The 19,155-nt window shown below is 49.7% G+C and overlaps 5 protein-coding genes across 5 annotated transcripts; 1 reads left to right on the top strand and 4 right to left on the bottom strand.

Annotated features, from left to right (window-relative positions):
• Positions 1–4,283: 4,283 nt before the first annotated feature.
• Positions 4,284–4,724, bottom strand: TrAFT101_004826 (uncharacterized protein; the record flags this gene model as incomplete). Its single annotated transcript, XM_066127293.1, has 1 exon — positions 4,284–4,724. The coding sequence occupies one exon, from the start codon at positions 4,722–4,724 to the stop codon at positions 4,284–4,286; it is 441 nt and encodes a 146-aa protein (XP_065983404.1).
• Positions 4,725–4,842: 118 nt separating this feature from the next.
• Positions 4,843–6,033, bottom strand: TrAFT101_004825 (uncharacterized protein; the record flags this gene model as incomplete). The annotated part of the gene is made up of 3 exons (XM_066127292.1): positions 4,843–5,095; positions 5,156–5,869; positions 5,921–6,033. 3 exons carry the CDS (start codon positions 6,031–6,033, stop codon positions 4,843–4,845), a joined length of 1,080 nt encoding a protein of 359 aa, XP_065983403.1.
• Positions 6,034–7,765: 1,732 nt separating this feature from the next.
• TrAFT101_004824 (uncharacterized protein) lies at positions 7,766–8,519 on the bottom strand (the record flags this gene model as incomplete). Its single annotated transcript, XM_066127291.1, has 3 exons — positions 7,766–7,796; positions 7,853–7,944; positions 8,418–8,519. The coding sequence occupies 3 exons, from the start codon at positions 8,517–8,519 to the stop codon at positions 7,766–7,768; spliced, it is 225 nt and encodes a 74-aa protein (XP_065983402.1).
• A 5,743-nt stretch (positions 8,520–14,262) lies between these two features.
• On the bottom strand, positions 14,263–16,760 carry TrAFT101_004823 (uncharacterized protein). Its single transcript, XM_066127290.1, has 4 exons — positions 16,370–16,760; positions 14,760–16,121; positions 14,482–14,692; positions 14,263–14,415 (listed from the first exon to the last, which is right to left on the bottom strand). The coding sequence occupies exons 1-3, from the start codon at positions 16,548–16,550 to the stop codon at positions 14,565–14,567; spliced, it is 1,671 nt and encodes a 556-aa protein (XP_065983401.1). The 5' UTR covers positions 16,551–16,760; the 3' UTR covers positions 14,263–14,415; positions 14,482–14,564.
• A 208-nt stretch (positions 16,761–16,968) lies between these two features.
• TrAFT101_004822 (uncharacterized protein) lies at positions 16,969–18,696 on the top strand. Its single transcript, XM_066127289.1, has 4 exons — positions 16,969–17,823; positions 17,892–17,997; positions 18,055–18,082; positions 18,157–18,696. Exons 1-4 carry the CDS (start codon positions 17,218–17,220, stop codon positions 18,563–18,565), a joined length of 1,149 nt encoding a protein of 382 aa, XP_065983400.1. The 5' UTR covers positions 16,969–17,217; the 3' UTR covers positions 18,566–18,696.
• Positions 18,697–19,155: the final 459 nt, after the last annotated feature.

Raw genomic sequence — 19,155 nt, 5'->3', positions numbered from 1 at the left:
GCATCCATGCAGCATGCAGCGCGCAATAGACCAAGGCTTATAGTGAGGGCTGCAGTCAGCGCCCCGGTGCCAAGTCGACTGCGCTGGCTCGGTGAGAGAGATACATTGACGTATGCATGTGCTGCTGAATGGTAGACACCTGAGATGGCATGCATTGATACTGTAGCTGGCCCCTAGCACAGCTGGTACCTACTAAATGCAGCTGGTACCTAATGCAGCTGGTACCTAATGCAGCTCTACGGGGTGGCACTCTTTGCCCAGTTCCAGCGTGCAGGTTACACCGCAGCTACAGGTAGGTACCTTGCCTTACACATGGCAGCCATATCGCTGTAGTTGTGCGTTGGTACCCAACAGCAGCTGCTCCATTGCCGGTACTAGTAGGCAGTATCTGCTCCACAAGCACAATCTTCCATCATGTACTCCTCTATGCAGGTGATGCTGCTTCTGCTGCGTAACCTCAGCCCCGTACGCCGACGCCCATGTCACTGTGGACCTGCCCTATGGCTGCTCCATAGCGGCTACATCGTTGTCACGCCACGCGCCACAACGGCAGCTGTGCCTAGCGAGCGCTAAACTTGCGAAGCGAAAGCTTCTGCGTAGCATCAAACATCGCGGTTTCAACCTCACCGCACAACCACCACCGACGGCCGGACGGAATGCCTTTTGCCTGCAATTGCTTTTTCTTGTTGCCGGAGCCTATAGCGTATGAAAATCTCGCACGTGTGCGATGTGTGTAATGCATGTATCCGGACTAATTAGCCAATACAGTGCATCGATGAGCTGGATAGGACGGATTAAGCCCCCTCCATCCTAGTGCCATGTATCAGTCCGATGCCAACGGCCGTCTTGAGCCATATACCGCCAATTGGCAACTGAAACAGCCCATCAGCCTCACTTGCAAGAATTCGGGCAGCCTTCACCGCTCAGACTTTGCAGTTACGGCGTCGTCATAGCCTCAGCTCGCAACCTATCATGACGCCCATCTTGCCTCCATCTGCCCTATGACGAGGCCGATCCTATCCGACGCACACATGAGCGAGGCATATATGCCGGATTTCGAGCAATTACGTACAGTTCAGCTTCTGACCTGGATACTGGCACCTCCGATATGCATCAACCAGGCCAGCGGCAAGCCTGTCTTGTCCATGTTCTACGTGTGTTTGCGTGTTCGTACATACGTCCTCGTATGTGATGCTAGCACGTACAGCTGTTTGTTAGGCTGGACTCAGATGGACCAAGCGTCATACCAACACCCATCAGCCCGACGGCACGGAACGGTTCCGGCATTCCTTTTCATGGAGCTAAATTCGCTAAGACCGCCATGTCATACAACTCGTAAGCCTCCAGCCGCTGCTGAGCCCGACCGGTGAAGGTGAACCCAGCTCATGATGCCCATTAAGATGGCTAACTAAGATGACGGGTCATGACGGATCGCTCATAGTGAGGTGGCTTTTTTAACTACGCTAGGAAGAGAAATTAAACAGTCCAGCGCTCAACCAGGCAGCCATCTCCTTGGCGCTCTTGGCTAACATGTCGTTAACACCACTATGGATGGCAACAGTTCACATAGCAACAGACATGCAAAAACGGTGAGAAAAAAGGAAAGAAAAGTTGACCCGACAGCTTGGCTTGGGAGCGTGCCGTTACCTTTCTTTCCTGCTATCGCAGAGATCAATGATCAGCACGGCCTTAGCGCCCAGGTTGCGATACTCTAACCTCTTTCGACGCTTCCAAGGCAAATCAATTCCCTTGTTGCTCGTTGGTTCTCCAGGTCCTTGTTGGTTGAATGGCTCGTACGGAGTCGACACGGCTAATAATTCTCATACTACCGGTACTCGTATGCACGTACACACTTGCATAAACAGGTCCGTATGAGACGGCCGTGCAGAAACCCCGTGTGTGGGCTTATCTGCAGCCTGTGTCTGAGACTGTGTTCAGACAGCCATGATTGCATCGATAAATCGCATTTCTCGACGGGGGATGAAATCTGCTTCATGTTTTGCCCATAGACAAACTCTTGGCCGCTGCACATTTTCTATTTCATTAATAGACGCTAGCACTAAGACCCAAAAAAAGGGGTAGTTCTGCAGTATTATTGCGTTGACGATCATCCTTAAACTTTTTGACTGACGGTAGTGCCAAAGCAGGTGTAAAATACTAAACTCACCTACTACTACGTGGAGAGTTCTCAACCAATATCCCGATTTGACTTGGCAATTTCTCTCCCTCCTACTTGTATTGCTCGTCTCAATCTCAGCCCTTGAGCTAAACACACTAACGATCGGGGTTTTGAGCGGACATGAGAAATAGAGTTGACGTCTCTTTTCTTTTCAGCCTCTTTACTTTCGGCTGTCATTATCGGACAGGGGGCCACATATACATAAGCGAAGTGTCATCATAAAGCCACATCACCAACGCCCATGCTCATACACATGTGCTCACTCATATTGACACTCGCGCGATTATAACAGAAAACGTGATGAAATTGTACCTTTAGCTTTTCACATGCCCGACCGAGAGAGAACATCGCATTGCCGGAAATCGAATACTACCCATGGCGAAGCTTCCCTTTCCCCAAAAACTCTATGTTATTAGGGACCCTTTTTTCTTCCTCCCTCATCTAGATCATCTCAGAATGTATATCCACTTAGATGCATAAAAAACGTCGTCTAATCCTCCTTGCATTAAATCTTCTCCAAGACATTCACATGTGCGCACAAGCACCTTGATTAGCACAGCTGCCAACACACTTCGCCCTCTCTCATTCGCTCAAATTCACTTGACTCTTCCCGCTCCCCCACCTCTGCTCTCCCCTTGGTCTTTCTTCTGAGGCCCCCCTTCTCATCATGCCCGAATACACATTCGTATCCCTAGCAAAGATAGATAGTAGCAGCAGTATGGCCTACATGTGGTGGCTAGGCAGATCTAAGACAAGAGCAAAGCAAAATGCCCACACACGCCCCGCTCTTCTCTTTTCACCGTACAGGAACAAGAAAGACCCCCAGTACAGTAAGTAGTAAGGATTCAAGGATCTGCGCGTAGCTTCGAAAACCCTGCCAGCCTTTTTATTCTGCTAGGTACTAATGCACATGTACTTTCGCCAAAGCAAGCAGATCTCATGGATACGCACGCACGCATCATGGAGCCCCAGCACCTCAAAACCGGTGAAGGCTTAGTTGCATTACTAGTAGTCTAAGTACTATTTTCGCCCAGCCCAAAAATGCCCAAGGCTTCGTCTGTCTGTCTGTACCGTTGTTCAGGTAAAAAAAAAACAAGTTCTCTTCGATTAAGTTTTCCTTTCCTGCGAGTTCAAGACATTCGGGCGCGGTTGATGCTCTCACTGGTCGCCGAGAATCGCCCGTGATTTTGGTGCTCACCCAATCCCGTTTAGCTCGCTAGTATTTTGTTTCTCTCTCTCTCTCTTTCTCTCTCTCTCTCTCTCTTTTTCGCCCCCCCTTTTTTTCTGCTGTGATTCAGTCGCCTATACTGCTATTCCGATTCCTATTCCTCTTTTGTTCTCCTTCCAGCCCCGAACGCGTCTGGAGGCTGGGAAACCAACTTCCGGCCCCCTCCATTTATCATCCTCCTCTCTCTCTCTATCTCCTCTACCCACCCCTTGCTCACCGATTTAGGCCGTTAGACATACCGGCATGTAGTACCACTGGGATGGAGGTGCTCCAGGCAGCCTTTTTTTTTTTTTTTTTTTTTTTGAAAAGGTTAGTCAGCCAAGTGCTGCTATCCGTAGACTTGCATGCGTCAATTAATATACTTGGCTGCTAAATAGTAGTGGCCATAAGGCCTTTTACTGTAAGAGAGAGAAGCGGTGAGCAAGATTTCGAGGAAAAGACACCAAAGCACAAAAGAGTTGTTCTATAGAGCCAAACTTCTTATTCGTCACAATACTACTATATTATACATTTGTCAAGTGTATATGCCAATACACAAGGATGAATTCTAGATGCTGCTAAGACATCTTAATAGTTCCATAATAGACCCATACCGTCTCGTGTATCCTTTGGTATCAGTAAAAACATCAAACGCGTATCTCCTGACCACAGTAAAATAAAAACTGAAAATGGTCCGCAAGGTCCTTCGAAAAGACATGGGGGAAGGGATAATAACAATGGTAGTAAAAAAAAATAGTTGGGGGCCAGTGGCAACTGCCGCAGGGGCCGTAAAGGTTGGTGTATAAAGGATCGAAATGAAATGAAATGAAGTAGTAAGAAAAAAGGGAAGAACCAAGCATCAACCATATACGTATCCATCCACTCCCACCTGGGATATCAAGATTGTAAAAATCCACAGAAAAAGGCGCCGGTGTCCTTCCCTTCCCCCCCAGTATGTCCTCCTCTCCCACCGTTGGTTAAAACAATAAATAGTATGATAAGAAAATTAACGGGAACATGTTTTCCCAATAGATGCCAGGTCTGAATGATGTTGCTTTTGTTTTTTGTTTTTTTGCTCTTTTTTGTGAATGCTGCTGCCCAAGGGTGTGTGTGGCGGGTGTTGAGATAGACAAAGAAAAGCTGTCCGTTGGAGCCGTAGCTGCCAGACAGGTGTGTCGTAATTAGAGGAGACCAATAAAATTGGCCCCCGGGGGCAGAGACTGTGATATCCACTGCATGAAAAAAAAGAGACATATGAAAAATATATGTTGTGCTGTTACCCGATGACAAGCCCGCCACCGTACAAGCCCGTCGTCGTCCAGCTCGTTCCCGACGCATCGGCGTCTGTCGGGTATGGCTTGCCCCACTGGGCGGGAGGATAGATGAGATTGTATGGAATGGGGCTCGAGGCGTCGTCTGAATCCATGTCTAGAGCGGGCCAGGATAAGCCATTCCCTTAGTAGCTGCCTGCACGCTTCTCAGCTGGCATTCCAGCTGCTGGCAGTCTTGACTTGGGAGGCGCTCGCCTCTTACGGCTTCGCTCCTCTTGTTCAATGACTGGTACCGCAGCAGCGATGAACTCAACTCCGCGGTTGCGGCTGTTAGGGCGGGCATGTAGTTTGCGATGATTATTGAGGTTGTCTTGGCGATTGAACTGGTCTTTTCCACAGAACTCGCAAGAAAACCGATTGGGACCCTCTCCGTGGAACCTAATGGACTGATTAGCACTCTGTTTCAGCATGTTCGTTCATCATGTAGATTATACTCACGTCTGCTTGTGACGCTTCAGATGCTCATTTCTTCTGAAGGCTTTGTGGCAATTGGGGTAGTCACACTTGCACATTGCCTTTCGTACAACGTCGTATGAGCCTGGATCATTCTTCTCAGGCACTACCTTTCTTTGCATCCGAATCTCCCTCTGAAGATCCGCCGTCTTGGTTATTGCGGCATTCCAAGCATTCACCTGGTCTCTTTGACTTGGCAGCCTGTGCGGCGACAAAGGTAGGGAATGTTGGTAGTACGTCCGTCCCAATGGCGATTCTGAGTATCGCTGATGAAGGTTCAAAGGCTCGACATTCTGCGGAGACTGTCCCTTTGATCTGAAGAAAGAGATGGGACTGTCATTGCTGCACCATGCAGTTCCATTATTCTCCGCTATCTCTGAGGGAGAGACACTGTGGGTAGGTGTCATGATGTAGGATGTTGATTGTAAAGGTGCTTCAGTGTAGACAGGTACTGGGCCTGAGGGGGAGATGGAACCCATAGAGTGTGAGTTGATGTTGTTCACGTCGAGCATATAGTCGTGGGACATAACGTCGGTCATTTTTCTGAGAGGTGTGGAAGGAGAAAGAGTTCCGTCGGAGGAAGAGAAAGACATACGCTCGTGCTCCGCTTTCACGGGACCGAACATGTACTTATGCATCATTACCGAAGGCGGTGTGGGTGTACTTGCAAACGACTGATAGGAGCCGTCAAAGTCCATTCTGATCTCGTTAGGTGTAGAACGGCGAGAGATGGGTGTGAAGACCTCGTACGGAGAAGATGAATTAGAAGAGACTGAAGAAAAACTGCCGTTTGGTGGGCATTGTATGGCCAGATTGAAGCCAGAGTCCTCAATCTCAAATCGGTATGGCTCGGCGAGCTGCATCTTGGAATATGTAATTTTTGGGGGCGAAATAAGAATAAACGAGGGAAATGAGTGATGAAACACTGCTTGAGAACGAAGTCCAAACACGCTTCAACTCAGGGATGCTATGATGATGGTGGTGATGGTGATGACGATGATGATGAGGAAGAGGAGGAGGAATAATCGCTGGATATTGAGTATTGAAGGAGTGTAAGTTAGAATCCCTTCAATATGGAGATAGTACTCCAAGCAAAGCAGAACGGTCGGGCAGCGAAGAAAGATTGATCATGCAGAAACTTGGGGGTATGGGGATCTGGGTCGGGAATGTTTGTTATTTACGAGGGCAGACCAGGTGAAGATATACAAGAACTTGGATTGGAATGGTCCCTGGATATGCCATTAGCGGCCTGAGACAAGCCAACCTGCAGATCAATCCCCAGAAAGCGAGAGTTTTTTTGGCAGACAGTGACATAGTGACACCGAGATGGAAGAAAAAGAAATGTGGGCGCGGTATGGGTGTTCACCAAGGCCAAGGAGGACTCGATAGATCTCGATAAAGTCCGATCTAAAGGGGTGTGTGCCCAAGACCAAATCAAATATCAAGCGAGGGCGACTACGGACGGACTTTTATCGCCGGCGTATATTGTAGTCTGTCGTGTTTTGGGCATCTCAACTCTTATCCGTTTAGGCTGGGGGGGGCGTGTCAAGGGATAGATGGAGAAGGGGGGGGGCTCAATTTGCGCCCTGTCTACTCACTGAGTATCGCTCACCTACTCGTGCTAGGCAGCGTTCGAATGGTAAGCGATATGTACTAGTATTATTACGTCCCCATGTACATAGTATGTGTAGGTGGCCACTCTTACTGCCTGCCATGCAGACACCCGCGGCATAGCGTATCTCCTAAACGATCGTGGCCTTACTTGCGGGGATCTGCCACTTGGCAGGGTGCTTGGTACCGCTGTTAGGAGCAAACAGACCTGGTTAGAAGCTAGAAGCTGGGCCAAGCGGACAAATGTACAGCGACAACAAACAGAACAAGGGTATAATAAATGCATATGTGCATATGAGATCCATTTATGCGCCAAGTTAGTGTAAGAACACGAACCCAGCTATCGAGTACAATAGCGGTTGAGGTCCCAGCAAGTACTACTTGCCTACCAGCTTTTCACGCACTTGCATGTGGCCTGAAGACAGGGATAGAGGACAGCAGGCGTTGAATATGCCGGCCAGCTTAGCTGAATGCCCTGGGCATCGGCCCAAGACTAATAAGCAGGCCAACTCGAGCAAAAGCAAAAAGACACGCCCACACAAGTCCCTATCACTTTTCGAGGCGGTGTCGCCAAGCCAGCTCGCGGCAAGCAATCCGTTGCTAGCTATACATCCATCCCTTCCTGATTAGGCCACTTACTATGAGTAGTACACTTTACCTTTAAGTGGGCCACGATCGGATGTGCCCGGTTGGCCAGGGTCTCGCTGCGTGATCTGCTGCCAGCCATTAGTACGTTGGGCCATATTAGCGGGCGGATCTCATCTGGCCTGTACTTGCATTGCTCCATGTCTGTGCTGTTCCCCATATACTTTATACCCTGTATATCTCTGGAAAACTAATATGCAGCTAGACCCCATACATGAATACAGGCAAAATCGAATAGCAGTACTAGTAGCTCTGTCTGGCATTAGGTGTCATCAATGTGTGAATAACCAGCGCTTTGCTTGCGATACACTGTGTAAAACCCACATGGTAACAGGAGGTTTACCTCCGCGGGGCACAAGGTCGATTTTGTCTCGTTATTGTGTCAACTCCAGATTCCCCGATTATGTCTCGATAGTCATATCATACATTAGATGTGACTCCACTCTTTGATGGTCCTGAACCTCAAGTGGAACGTAGAGGCACGTTTGGAATGTGGGCACAAAAGGCCACAATTTCATCTGCTTAAACTCCGTCAGTAGGTGAAACAGCTACCATAATGATTCAAGGCGAGGGAAAAGGCCAAAAAGGCCCAATTTAGTTCAACAGCTGTTAAAGTTCAAGTCAAAGTCTTGATCCAACCAAGAAGAAGATAGTGTACGTCAAGGGGAAATGAATGGGTATCTTTATCAGCAGCTATGAAGAGGTAGAGAAGCGGGAGGGCAAGCCGGCTTTCAGCGCGGTTCCCGCTTGACAATATCTGCCTTTGCCACTGGCCAGGCGAGTGGCAAAAGTTCGTAGCATTAGCTGCCACAATATAGGCCATCATACAGCCGTGCCAGAAAATGCAACTTGAGGGCTGGAGGCTGCGGGCAACAAATCAACGAGGCAAAGTCAAACAGCCATGCCATGTCGAGACCAGAGCTGTTTCGCATCATCGTGCTGGAAAGCGTGTGGCAGAATCCAATCAGGGAAAAAGTAAAGGATGGCATACAGTATGGAGTCGAGTTTGACGCTCGCTCATACAAGGTCTCACATACCCAGCCCTCTTCGTGAGGGTAAACCAGCGAGGCCAGAACTGGCGGCCCAGAGTCATATGCCAGAACCCACTCCAGGAGCCGTCTTTTGCCAGGCACTCCAAGGCCGTCCCAGCACTAGCTCGCTCTCTTCCACGGCATACAGTAGCATGAGGACGGGTGCCCACTAGCGATAGAGTTCACGGCTCGGTCCCTGAAGCTGGCTGCACCTGGTTTTCGACGGACCGTCTCTAGGGGCCAATATAGTAAGGGACAACGCACTTGGGCCCGCCCAACCACAACTGCCGGCACCGCTTCGCAAGAGTGGTCCCTGGATGGTCCCTGGATGGTCCCCGGATGGTCCCTGGATGGACGCTGGATGTGCTCAAAGAAGGGTGTCTGTTGCATGCCATTTGCGCATAAAGGCTGTTCAGAGCGACTTCTTCTCCACGCAGTGCTCTAAGCGGGGCAAACATTGCAGATTAGTACTAGTATGCCTTCATTGGGGGATGCGTGTATCCATAATCGATAAGTCGGCAGGTACCAGCCATTGTACACGCGCATTCATATTCGCCGACCGCATCCGCCCTACATTTCATGCTTGTACCTATCTTGACTGTCAGAATTATCATTATTGATTACGGAGCAGATGCGTCGACTAAGACCTATCGTCGCAGACTAATGCAGATAAAGTCTCTCGCAAACTCGCCGGCCAAACGAGGATCGGCCGCCTGCCCCAGCCAGCGGCCAAGGGAGGTGAAAACGAACTGGAGCCTCGCCGACGCTGATTCGCTGCCGCTTATCCCTGGCTCCTGTGGTGAGTGGTGTAATATTTTATGTTTGACATTCGCCTGGAAACTGAAGTCAATATGCGCCGTTCAATCGAAAGATGCGACTTTGCTAATGCGCAGGGGAATACGCAGGGAGTTAGATGACCAGCGCATCACGCCGATTTCTCCAGCTCCGGCCCTAAAACAGCCTCTAATCAGGGAGAAGAGATTCAGTTTAATCATTTAGAGTTATCCACAGTGCCTTGTGTACACGATTTGGCGCTGCCGAGTGCCTCGACGAAGCACTGCCAAGCCACGTGTTTTCTCTGGGAGCCATATGGGCATCACAGCAACACCAGTTTCACCTTCAGCTAGATTGTGCTGCGCATTTGACTTATCATTTTTCCCGTATCTCCCTTCTGAACAATCCCTGTACCCATAATTTCTCCAGGTTAATACGACATGTAGGTGACCCCTACCTTACTTACCGTAGCTACCGCTCACTAACCAAATTGGTTACAGGCTTGCAGCTCTTGTGCTATCACGTTTCATTCAGCCGGCGTCAGTTCTGTTTCCCCTCCTAGCAACTAAACATGTATTGCTTGCCTTTCAACGACTCTAGATGCTTGAGTCTTGAGCGGTAGCTCGATATCGGGCAAAATTTGTCACTCAATTCCTCGCAACACTACCGCCACTAGTATATGGCACGCTCTCGTTATACTCGCTCTTATCTCGCGCCATTTAACCGCTTGTCGACTTGATTAGGGTAGGCTTCAGAAGAGCACCAGACTACTCGGCGTTTCTAGCTAGAGAGGGCCTAGCAGATACAGTAGTAAATACGCTTCGTACCGGCAAATGTATTTGAGGCCAAGTGCTATTGAAGGCTCCGTTTTGGTAAGTGTCCTCAGCGACTTGGATATTGTTGAGAGCTTGTTGATGGCAGATAACGACCCTAGCCTTTTTGAAAGCACGCAAGGTTCAAAACTAGCTAAATTGCTGTGCTTTGCAAAAGCACTCTTATATGCCTAAATAGGGACAGTCTCCCGTGCGCTTGTTTAGCCAGTCTAACCACCAAGGTAGTATTCGTACAGCCTCCTCTATCAAGTTCATCGAATAAGAAGCTATTGTTCGCCAGCCTGAATCAGCGGCGCAGATCCGGTCCAGATCCAAAGTGGTACTATGCTCTGCTACTAAGCCGTAGTAGCAGTGCTAATACGGGTATCATCCGCGGATGCTGTGTAACCAAGCTGTGTGCCTGCCTGGCGGTTGATTTCGATCTTTTGCCGAAAGCTGCTGTTCCATGACCGCAACATGACTTCACTGGAGCGCTAGGGTTGGTGCTCTTTCATGATTTCACTTATATTTCATGAATGGTTTCAAGAAAGGCATATTTGCGTCACTCTCGCTCCATGAATCGACCAACGACTACCTAATATCAAGCGTCGGCTACAGGTAACATTCCATGGGGTGTATCACAGCACATCGTTTGGTACTACCTGCTAATAAGTAGTCCGATATCTCTACACCCAACCCCAAACCCAGATTTCTGGGCTGCTGTCGGGTAATGCGCTCTGGTAGCATGGTAGTCTCGATGAACCGACTCGTCGGTTTTTTGCTATTAAAAAAAATCGACAGGCGCTATCACATATTGATGTTGGGGGCGAGTATGTCTCAGTTCATGCAGCATCAGTGTGACAGCTATGGCCGCATTCACATATCAGTCACGCGTCTCCAAGTGGCAGCTAGTGCGTTGTATTTCCGATTCAATTACCACAAAAGAGAGAACAGAAAATGAGCTGTAATTTGCACTTCTATAGACCTAAATCCGGTCCTCTCATATTGGCGACGGAGTGCGGCCAAGTGGGCAGCAAAATAATCGACTCGTCATATTCCAAGCTTCATACGCATGGATCGCCGCTAGGCTGAGAGATAGACGTGGATCAGTGTGTGCAGCCATGTTATTGGTGTCCGCAGCAGCCATATTTCCTCCTTCACGCGAAATTTTGGCCCAGAATCATATCTCCTCATTTCAAGATGAGAGACTCTGACTCGACGATGGTTGCAATGAACTTACCATATCTAGCTGTTGTCTCTCGCGTCACATTCAACATGTGGCTGCATACCCTGCAGCTTGATTTTCAGCCTTAAGATTCGGATAGCTCAGTCTCCGGCCAAACCCTTTCTTTTTCTTCTACTTTCTTTCTTTTTCCCAGCTAGGCCTCGTATTGCGACGGTCACCACCATCCTATCTTTCGTTCTTTGTTTGTTTTCTCCTCGCCCTATTTACCTGTTTAGGTATATCACAACTTTCCCCCTACACCAGACCGGATTTAGAAATGATAGAGACGCTGCATATAGGCTCGGCATGCAGCATGATGATGATCTTGGTCTCCGGTTCAGCTCGTCAGGGTATCAGCCAAGGCAACCAAGATTCTCTCGAGCTCATAGGGAAATATATATGGTGCGTCACATCTAGCCAGTGCGCGTCGCCCGATTCCAGTATAACGAATCACATCACAGCTGGACAGTGTTTGCGTGTTCTTTCCTCTGTTAGTGTGATACACGGCTAGGTATGCATGTCTCTAGCTGTCTGTTGGCTGGTCCTCTATTAGCCGATGGGCGGTGTCTGCTGAAACAGGATGAGCCAATGTTGTCAGAGACTAGAGTTGCTTTGTTGGTACTCGTGTGCGATTGAGGCTGCTGCTCAAGCGTTTCATCCTGGTCTGCCGGTCCGCCCCCGTCGCCTTGACAATTTGGGGACGCGCGCTCACACTGCCCCTGGACTTCCCTCAAGGCAATGCTACGGAAATAATCAAGTCATGTAACGAGTTGGTTGGCCATTAGCATGACTTCGCACCCCATCCGCCCATCCCGATTCTCCCCAGCACATTCCCAGAATCTGGCTGTGCACCAATGCGCCATCCGCCCGGTCCGTCCCTCTTCACACTGCTCTCCTTCACCATCCTTCGTAGGTAACCGGCAATGATCAGCTTGATGGACCCTGATGATCATCGGTTGTACCAAAGACAGTACTGTGGCTACGTCTATATGGACTACTCAATTTCTCGGTTTCAAATTCTTGAACAAAAGGCATGCTAATACTGTCTCGCTAGCTGGCCATGCCTTCGGCATTCCGAATTTTCGGATCCTCAGCTCACACTGATTGCCTCAATTTCCCACTTCCTGTAAACCAAACACGCAGTCTCAGCTGCTTCAGTGCGCCCTTGGAAAGTGGGGGAATGAAGCTCCTCCTGCCGGTAGAATCGTGATCTTGCTACTGGTGGGGTGGTGACTGAGGCGCTTCCTAGAGAAACGAGCGGAGCGGTGGTCGAGGCATATGTGTCAGTGTTCCAGGAGCAGATGTGCATCATGCCGCGCTACTCAGACATATTCGGCGACCTCGGCCAGGGGATTCGCGCGATTGCGCTTAAAAGTGTCTAAGCACGTCCCCATCACAACAAATTTTAGCATCTCCCCATGATCGTAGCCGTCTGTTAGTGCTACCCCATGCTCGGCATTGGGCGACCCATGCTACTAGGGGTCTAGCCGCATGATGTTGGCCCAGCCTGGTTCTTAATACTGCTAGTATCGTTGGCAGAGGCGATACACAGAGACGCGCCAGGCACCAGGTCAAAGCACACTTCAAAGAGCTAGTGCTATGAAAATCTGACCCAGGGACGAAGGCAATAGGGACCAACGGAGCCGAGAACATGGTACTGGAATTTCCAAGTCGCCAGAGTACCATTTACTTGGTAATCTACATGGAAAGCTCGCCAGGTACGTTTTCCTTGATGTTAGCAGCGGAGACATGGCGTGGCCGTAGCATGTTTGTTTATGCCGTGGCGGATGTCGATTAGGGTGGTGGTCGTGGGAATGCTGTGACCAGATGCTATAATTACTACTAAGGTACCCAACTACACGCCCCTTATATTAACCCAAATTACTATACGTACTTAGCCGCATGATATATGACAGAGTTTAGGAACTGAATGCTCAGTCGTAGTAGCCAGTTCACTTCAGCTTAGCCGGTGGCATGAGTGAGGTCGGCGATATGTCTGTACCCAGATGAGCTGAGTGGTTGATCCAGGGGAAGCTCTTAGAACGAGGCAGACGCATTGTCAGGCACCTACGAGGCAGAAATCAGCCCCTGGGAAGAACTTGCGGGGGAGTCTCATACCAGGAACCGGGTTCGCGCTGCTGCTGGCGATAGCGTCTGCTGGCCTGGACCTCCTTTCTTCGATTGACATGCGCAGAAGAGTTCTTGGAAGTGGAGGAGAAATCAGGCCATCATTATGTGCAGAGAGGTCTAGACAAGTAATGTTTCAGTTCAGGTCGGATTTATCGGCGAGGTTGTGATGGTAGTATCGGTGCTAATCATGTTGGTCTCTCCCTTGAGCGGACGTCATTGCGGCTCTGGCGCCAGGTCTGCCTACTTGTGTAATGCCCGTAACCCGGATGGAGAATTATTGGTAAAAGCACGAAGTCACAAGGCGATGCAGCGCATCCTAATCCGCCGAGATTCGAAGGATTCTAACGACGAATGGGGGCTACCCAGAGTGGATTGCTTGTCCTAGCGGGCCTGGCGCCGATGTTCCCTTACAGCTCGATTGCCAGCGAAAAAAAAAAATGCGTGTAAGTGGAGAGAGTGAAAGCGCAAAGAAGAAAAAGAAAAGAAAATAGCGGAGTGGTTGACGTAAATGTGGTCTGACGGGCTACGCTGGATTTGGACGACAACTGTTAGCGAGTGTGACAAGCGGGAATAAACGAACCTGGAGAAGCGACCACGGCGGAAGCCTCCGCGATGAAAACTTTACGCATACTCGCATTAGTAGTTTCTTTGTTTCAGCTGATTATACTGCGTATCTGATTGGATTTGACAGCCGCAACCGCGTATCTGGTATGTCCGAGAGTGGCATGATTCTTGATAAGGTGATCAGTGTAGCATCGGGCGTTATGCATGTCTCAGTCTGTGATACCGATGGGTGACCGCCTGGAATAGTCGCCAGGCAGCAAGTTGTAGGTAAGTTTACAAACTGGAATTTGCTATTCTAGGGTAGGTTTGGGATTATGGTGTAGCTGTTTTATGGCTCTGCGATAATACTGGCGCGAGCTTTGATCGACGCTGCCTGTGTTATTCTATCTTGTGGTGTGCAACTCTGCCGCGACAGAACGGATCAAGACGAGTGAAGATATGTGTACCGCTGTTCTTTATATATTATGATAGCTGTCAATCAGTTTCATGGACTCACTAGGATAGGGTATTAGACATCACCTTCGTCAACGCGTAGGCCAGCACTCATCAAAATAGACAAATTTTCACTTTATTTTTTTTTTCTATAGCCAACTTTTGACACCTTATTCCAAATCCAGATCTTCCCCTGTTGCGGCTACCTCTTCGTCCATCTCATTGAGGACCTCTTCCATTTCCGCCTCTGTGGCCTCGAGACCCTCAGAGCTCATGAGCTTGTTATCCTTGTCCTCGGCTGTGTAGTGACGATATATTAGCATACATTATAAAAATTTCGCTGAACAAAAAGTGAAGATACTTACTCCGTGGCTCGACAATAAGGTTCTCCTGCACCTCACAGTCTGTGAGAACGGAACCAGCACCAATGATACACCTCTTACCAAGGATACATCTTGTGAGTTTGCATCCCTTTCCAACAACAACGCCTTCCATGAGAAGACACTGAGACAGCTTGGCTCCTTCGTTGATTTGGCAACCAGCCCCAATAACGGTCTCTTTGATGGACGTCTTCTCTTCAACGGTAACGTTTTCGCCGATAAGACTGTCTTGCTTCGTGATGGTAGTACGAGGCTTCACACCCTCGGGGTAAGCGACTTTCCTAGGGTGCGCAAAGGGCGACACGGATTCGGCGTCTGCTTCCTCTAGAGAAGGTAGCTTCGCTAGCTGTAAAGAAACAGCCAAAAGGAGCTGTGCCGTATCAACGCGGCGGACTATTGAACCTGTTGCTCCCTCCTTGTGGGAGTGAATGTAGGCAAGGATAGATGGGGGCTCAAATGCTGATGTCGTTGCTGTAAGTCCGTTCTTGTCATCCGTAGTGGTATTTGTTGAAGTGGCCGCCTTTGAGTTGTCCTGGTTGTCAGGGGTGGACTCAGTGGGAGATGAGCGGCCACCAACAGATTCATTTTCCTCGCCGTCATCATCGCCGCTGCGCAGAACCTCGCCGAACTGGAGCTTTTCCGCCAGGCCAGACTGCCATCCGGCCTTGGCCCACCAGCCTATCACGTCCTCACCAATGCTCTCCAAGCGTTCATTCTTTTTGATAAAATCCAGGATCCATCGAGGGAAAATGTAGATATGCGCGTCTCTGTGATTCGTGTACATGCGAACTCGAGGGTTAGCCTTCATCAGACCGTGCCGGATTGGAATGGCTTTTCTTTCCTCGGTGAGATCGTTGAAGGAATCCGTGGGCATAGAGTAAACTAGTTTTGATACGTTTGGAAAGATGGATCCTTTCGGAGAGACAGTTGGGGAAGAGGGTAGAGGAGCCGTGGAGATGAAGTCTGTCTCTTCGCCTTTGACTGGGGCGCTGGCTTTTGTGTCATACCATACGCCAAGACCTCCGCTGTATCTGCTCTGGTGGCCGTTTGAGAGCTGCCGTGTCCCTAGGAGGCCCGTGAGGCTGGCGGATTTAACCATCCATGCTTGGAGCAGCTGCTCGCCAGCAAGCTCGCAAACGAGATCGCAAGGTAGAACAACAAAATCGCCAACCACTAGCTTCCTGATCTCGGGCAGCCGCAAGATTTCAGCTGTACCAGTATTCTGGTCAAGGTCAGCAGGAGCCAAGACGTCTGGCCGTGGCAGAGGCAGCGCCGTCAGATAGGGATTGGTGTTTAGAGCGGCTGTCAATGCTTTTGAAGCCGATGGAGGGCAGATGAGAGTTATGTCTGAGAGTTGTCAGCCATTATCCTGCACAACAAGCTATGTTTTCAATATATATGAATATCTATTTCACTCTCGCCGCAGAGATGAAGACATTGGTGAATAATATGAGCGAGTAAGAATATTCTGACTCATTAAAAAAAAGGCAAATTCTCCAATACAGGGCCAAATTCTCCAATACAGGGCCACCAAGTGCCGATTCAATGAGACAGGCATGACAAACGAAGCCGCCAAGGAAATGAAAATCACCTACTTGTGATGCCAGTGCGGAGACAGAAGTCAATAGGATACCACACCATAGGGCGGTTGGCGATGGGGAGCAGAGCTTTGGGGTTCTCATCTGGATTGGAGGTGAACGTAGGGAACGAAGACCCGGGCCCACAGAGAATGAGGGCTTGAAGCCCGGTTGAGGCCATCGACAAGGCGTGAGGCATCCTGCTTCTCAGAGCCCCTCCGGCGGACAGGAAAGCAGAATGCGGATATCGAGGTGGGTGATTCGTTGTCCAATTTAGGAAGACTGCGGCCGTGTCTCTAATGGGGCTCAAATGAAATCAAAATCGGAATATGGCCTGTTATATGCAGCCGGTTAAGATTTGACCAGGGTTTGTGAATACCTTTAAGCTCTCCCCCACCTTGAAGTTTGAAGAGTCATAGCAAGGCAAGGCTGAGATGTAGAATTTAGCTGTGGCGCAGCCCCAATATGTGGCTAGTGCACGTCGCCCTAGTGCTCCAATCTGAGTGCAGCATTCACGTGCGTGCAGCCTCGGTGGCGCGGGATTTAAATTGCTCCACGCCGCGATTGCAACCTCGGGACCCGCGTTGGCGCGTTGCTGGGAAGATCGGAGAGCGCTCCACATTGTTGACATCCCCAAGCCAGCTGAACCCCCAGCCACCGGACTTGTTGCGACACACCTCGCAGCCGGCTTCAGGTCCTCCCCCACTCAGCCGCTGTTGAAGAACCACTTCGTTTGTACTTGTATGCAAAACACGGCGTCTTGCAGCTCTCTACCGTGACCAGGATTGGGCATCATCACAATCCGCCGTCTTCAGCTGGGCAGATTGCTATAGCACTGGCAAGCGATGCTACGCTCCTCCGTCTAAATGTCGCCTCCCTACGACAATCGGGGCTCCTCCCGCTCGCGGCGAGGCGTCTGGAGCCATTGGGTGCCTCTTGCTGTCACCCTCACCGTCGCCACGGCTGGTCTCGCCGCCTGGGTCTGGAGCCAGCGCAAGGAGAGTCCCGAAGACCACACCACGGAGCCGGATCCCGGCTTGGACTATGAGAATGCAGACTATGGAGAGAATCCAGCATATGGTGCTTCGACGGAGAGGCGCAGAATGGCGCCGCCGTCGGATCAGGACCGTCAACGCGACCAGAGCTATGCGACTGGATCCGAGGCGGCAGAAGGCAATGCAGCAGGATGGGGGTCGCGAGTGAGCAGCGCGTTCACATCAAACCCTGGAAAGACTGTTGCTGCTGGTGTCGCTGCGGCTGGCGCTGCCGTTGGCAAGGCGCTGGCTTCGATCCGTGAGGAAGACAAAGCTGAACATGATTCGAACGCCTGGCCCGAAGAGAGAGAAGTGCGAAGAGAAAAGGGTCCGGCACCTCCTCAGTCTATTCATAAGAAACGCAAGACGGTTGCCATTGTCATTTCTGCCGATTCCCAATTTACAGACGACGACGACGACATTGCTCATGAACATGCTGTAAGTGCTTGATGCTTATCACCTGTGTAACAGCTTGTGTTATTTTGGCTGCTAACTCGGCATCGTAGTCTATTCTAAACCACATTCCTCGCCACAATGACCTGTCTGCCATCAAGCTCTTCGTGCTCATCTACGCTCCTAGCTTGAAGGATAGCACGGTTGATGCCACTACGAGTAATCGCCCGCCTCCTTCGGTTAGCTCGTCATTCTCTAACGTTGGATATGATCAAGCTCAAACACCCGAGGCAAAGAGCCCTGTGTAAGTCTCAAGTCTTCTGCTCCTCTACGCGTGTCTTCGTCTATTGGATAGTATTAATAACCTTTTGCTACTAGCCTTGGCGCTACCCCGGAGAACACTCTGTTCAACGCCGTTTACTCAGAAGCACTGGCCCTTGTTGATAAGGAAACCATGATTCTTCCGTTTACCACGCCCAATGGCCACACTCATGTCCTTCGCCACCTGCAGCCTGACATCATCTACCTCCAGGAGTCTCTCTCTGGTGACAACGGCAGCTATATCACCAACATTCAAACGTGGCTTCGTCACGACATCATCTTGGTTGTAGGCGCCGAAGACGGATCCGGTGGTCTTGCCGATAGCGAATCTGAGACTGAGAGAGCTGATAAGCCCGAGAAGTGGTGGCAGCGCCCCGAACGCGTTGGTCGTGGACGAGGCATCGTTGTTGTCGATAGCGTGCGCGTGAATGATGATTGGACACGCAGAGTTCAAGGTCGTGAGTAAAGCAGGCGTGCGAGTTATGTTTGATGGTATGTATCAGGATATTTAATGAAATGGAATGTACCAGGGATGCTGGTTGTGTAGATTTGTATATACCATTACCGATTATTTGATTGCTTTATTTATTAGTGCTTTATATATAAAAACTTACTTTACAACGACGCTGTTGCTCTGGCGGTTGTGTTTAGGAGAAGAGAGATGGGGAAAGCGCAATATATCTGTAAATACCTACCTATGTGCATAGGTAGGTATACGTAGTAGATATTTGGCGCCAGCATGGTTAAATCTCCTACCTTTTCTTTCCATTGCTGTAAGAACTAGTTATCAGAATTGAGTAAGACCATTATAATGCGCATGACAGCATTTGATGTGTCATCAAGTCGTCGACACTGGCTAGGGCTCTGCTGCCGAAACATGTTCAAATGTAAACAAAGAGAGAGAAAGCTGAGATGTACTTCAACTGTACGCCAAATTGGCGTGTAACAAATGACAACAATAGTCAGCTTATGCTCATTCAGCGCTTCAATTATGACTAGGATGCAGCATACGACTCATGAGAAATATTTCTGGATTCATAGATTGCACGGAATTGC

This window comes from Trichoderma asperellum, chromosome 3, assembly GCF_020647865.1.
Source record: "Trichoderma asperellum chromosome 3, complete sequence".
NCBI lineage: Eukaryota > Fungi > Ascomycota > Sordariomycetes > Hypocreales > Hypocreaceae > Trichoderma > Trichoderma asperellum.
The sequence above is the reverse complement of the archived record's forward strand: the minus strand, read 5'-3'. Positions and strand labels throughout refer to the sequence as shown.

Excerpts from the sequence above, each read along its gene's own strand:
- TrAFT101_004823 (XM_066127290.1), bottom strand. The coding sequence starts at position 16,550 with ATGCCTCACGCCTTGTCGATGGCCTCAACCGGGCTTCAAGCCCTCATT. Across the intron at positions 16,122-16,369 it reads TCTCCGCACTGGCATCACAA|ACATAACTCTCATCTGCCCT; the intron begins GTAGGTGATTTT and ends GACAACTCTCAG. Across the intron at positions 14,693-14,759 it reads CCTTATTGTCGAGCCACGGA|CCGAGGACAAGGATAACAAG; the intron begins GTAAGTATCTTC and ends GTCACTACACAG.
- TrAFT101_004822 (XM_066127289.1), top strand. The coding sequence starts at position 17,218 with ATGTCGCCTCCCTACGACAATCGGGGCTCCTCCCGCTCGCGGCGAGGC. Across the intron at positions 17,998-18,054 it reads CACGGTTGATGCCACTACGA|CTCAAACACCCGAGGCAAAG; the intron begins GTAATCGCCCGC and ends GATATGATCAAG. Across the intron at positions 18,083-18,156 it reads CCCGAGGCAAAGAGCCCTGT|CCTTGGCGCTACCCCGGAGA; the intron begins GTAAGTCTCAAG and ends TTTTGCTACTAG.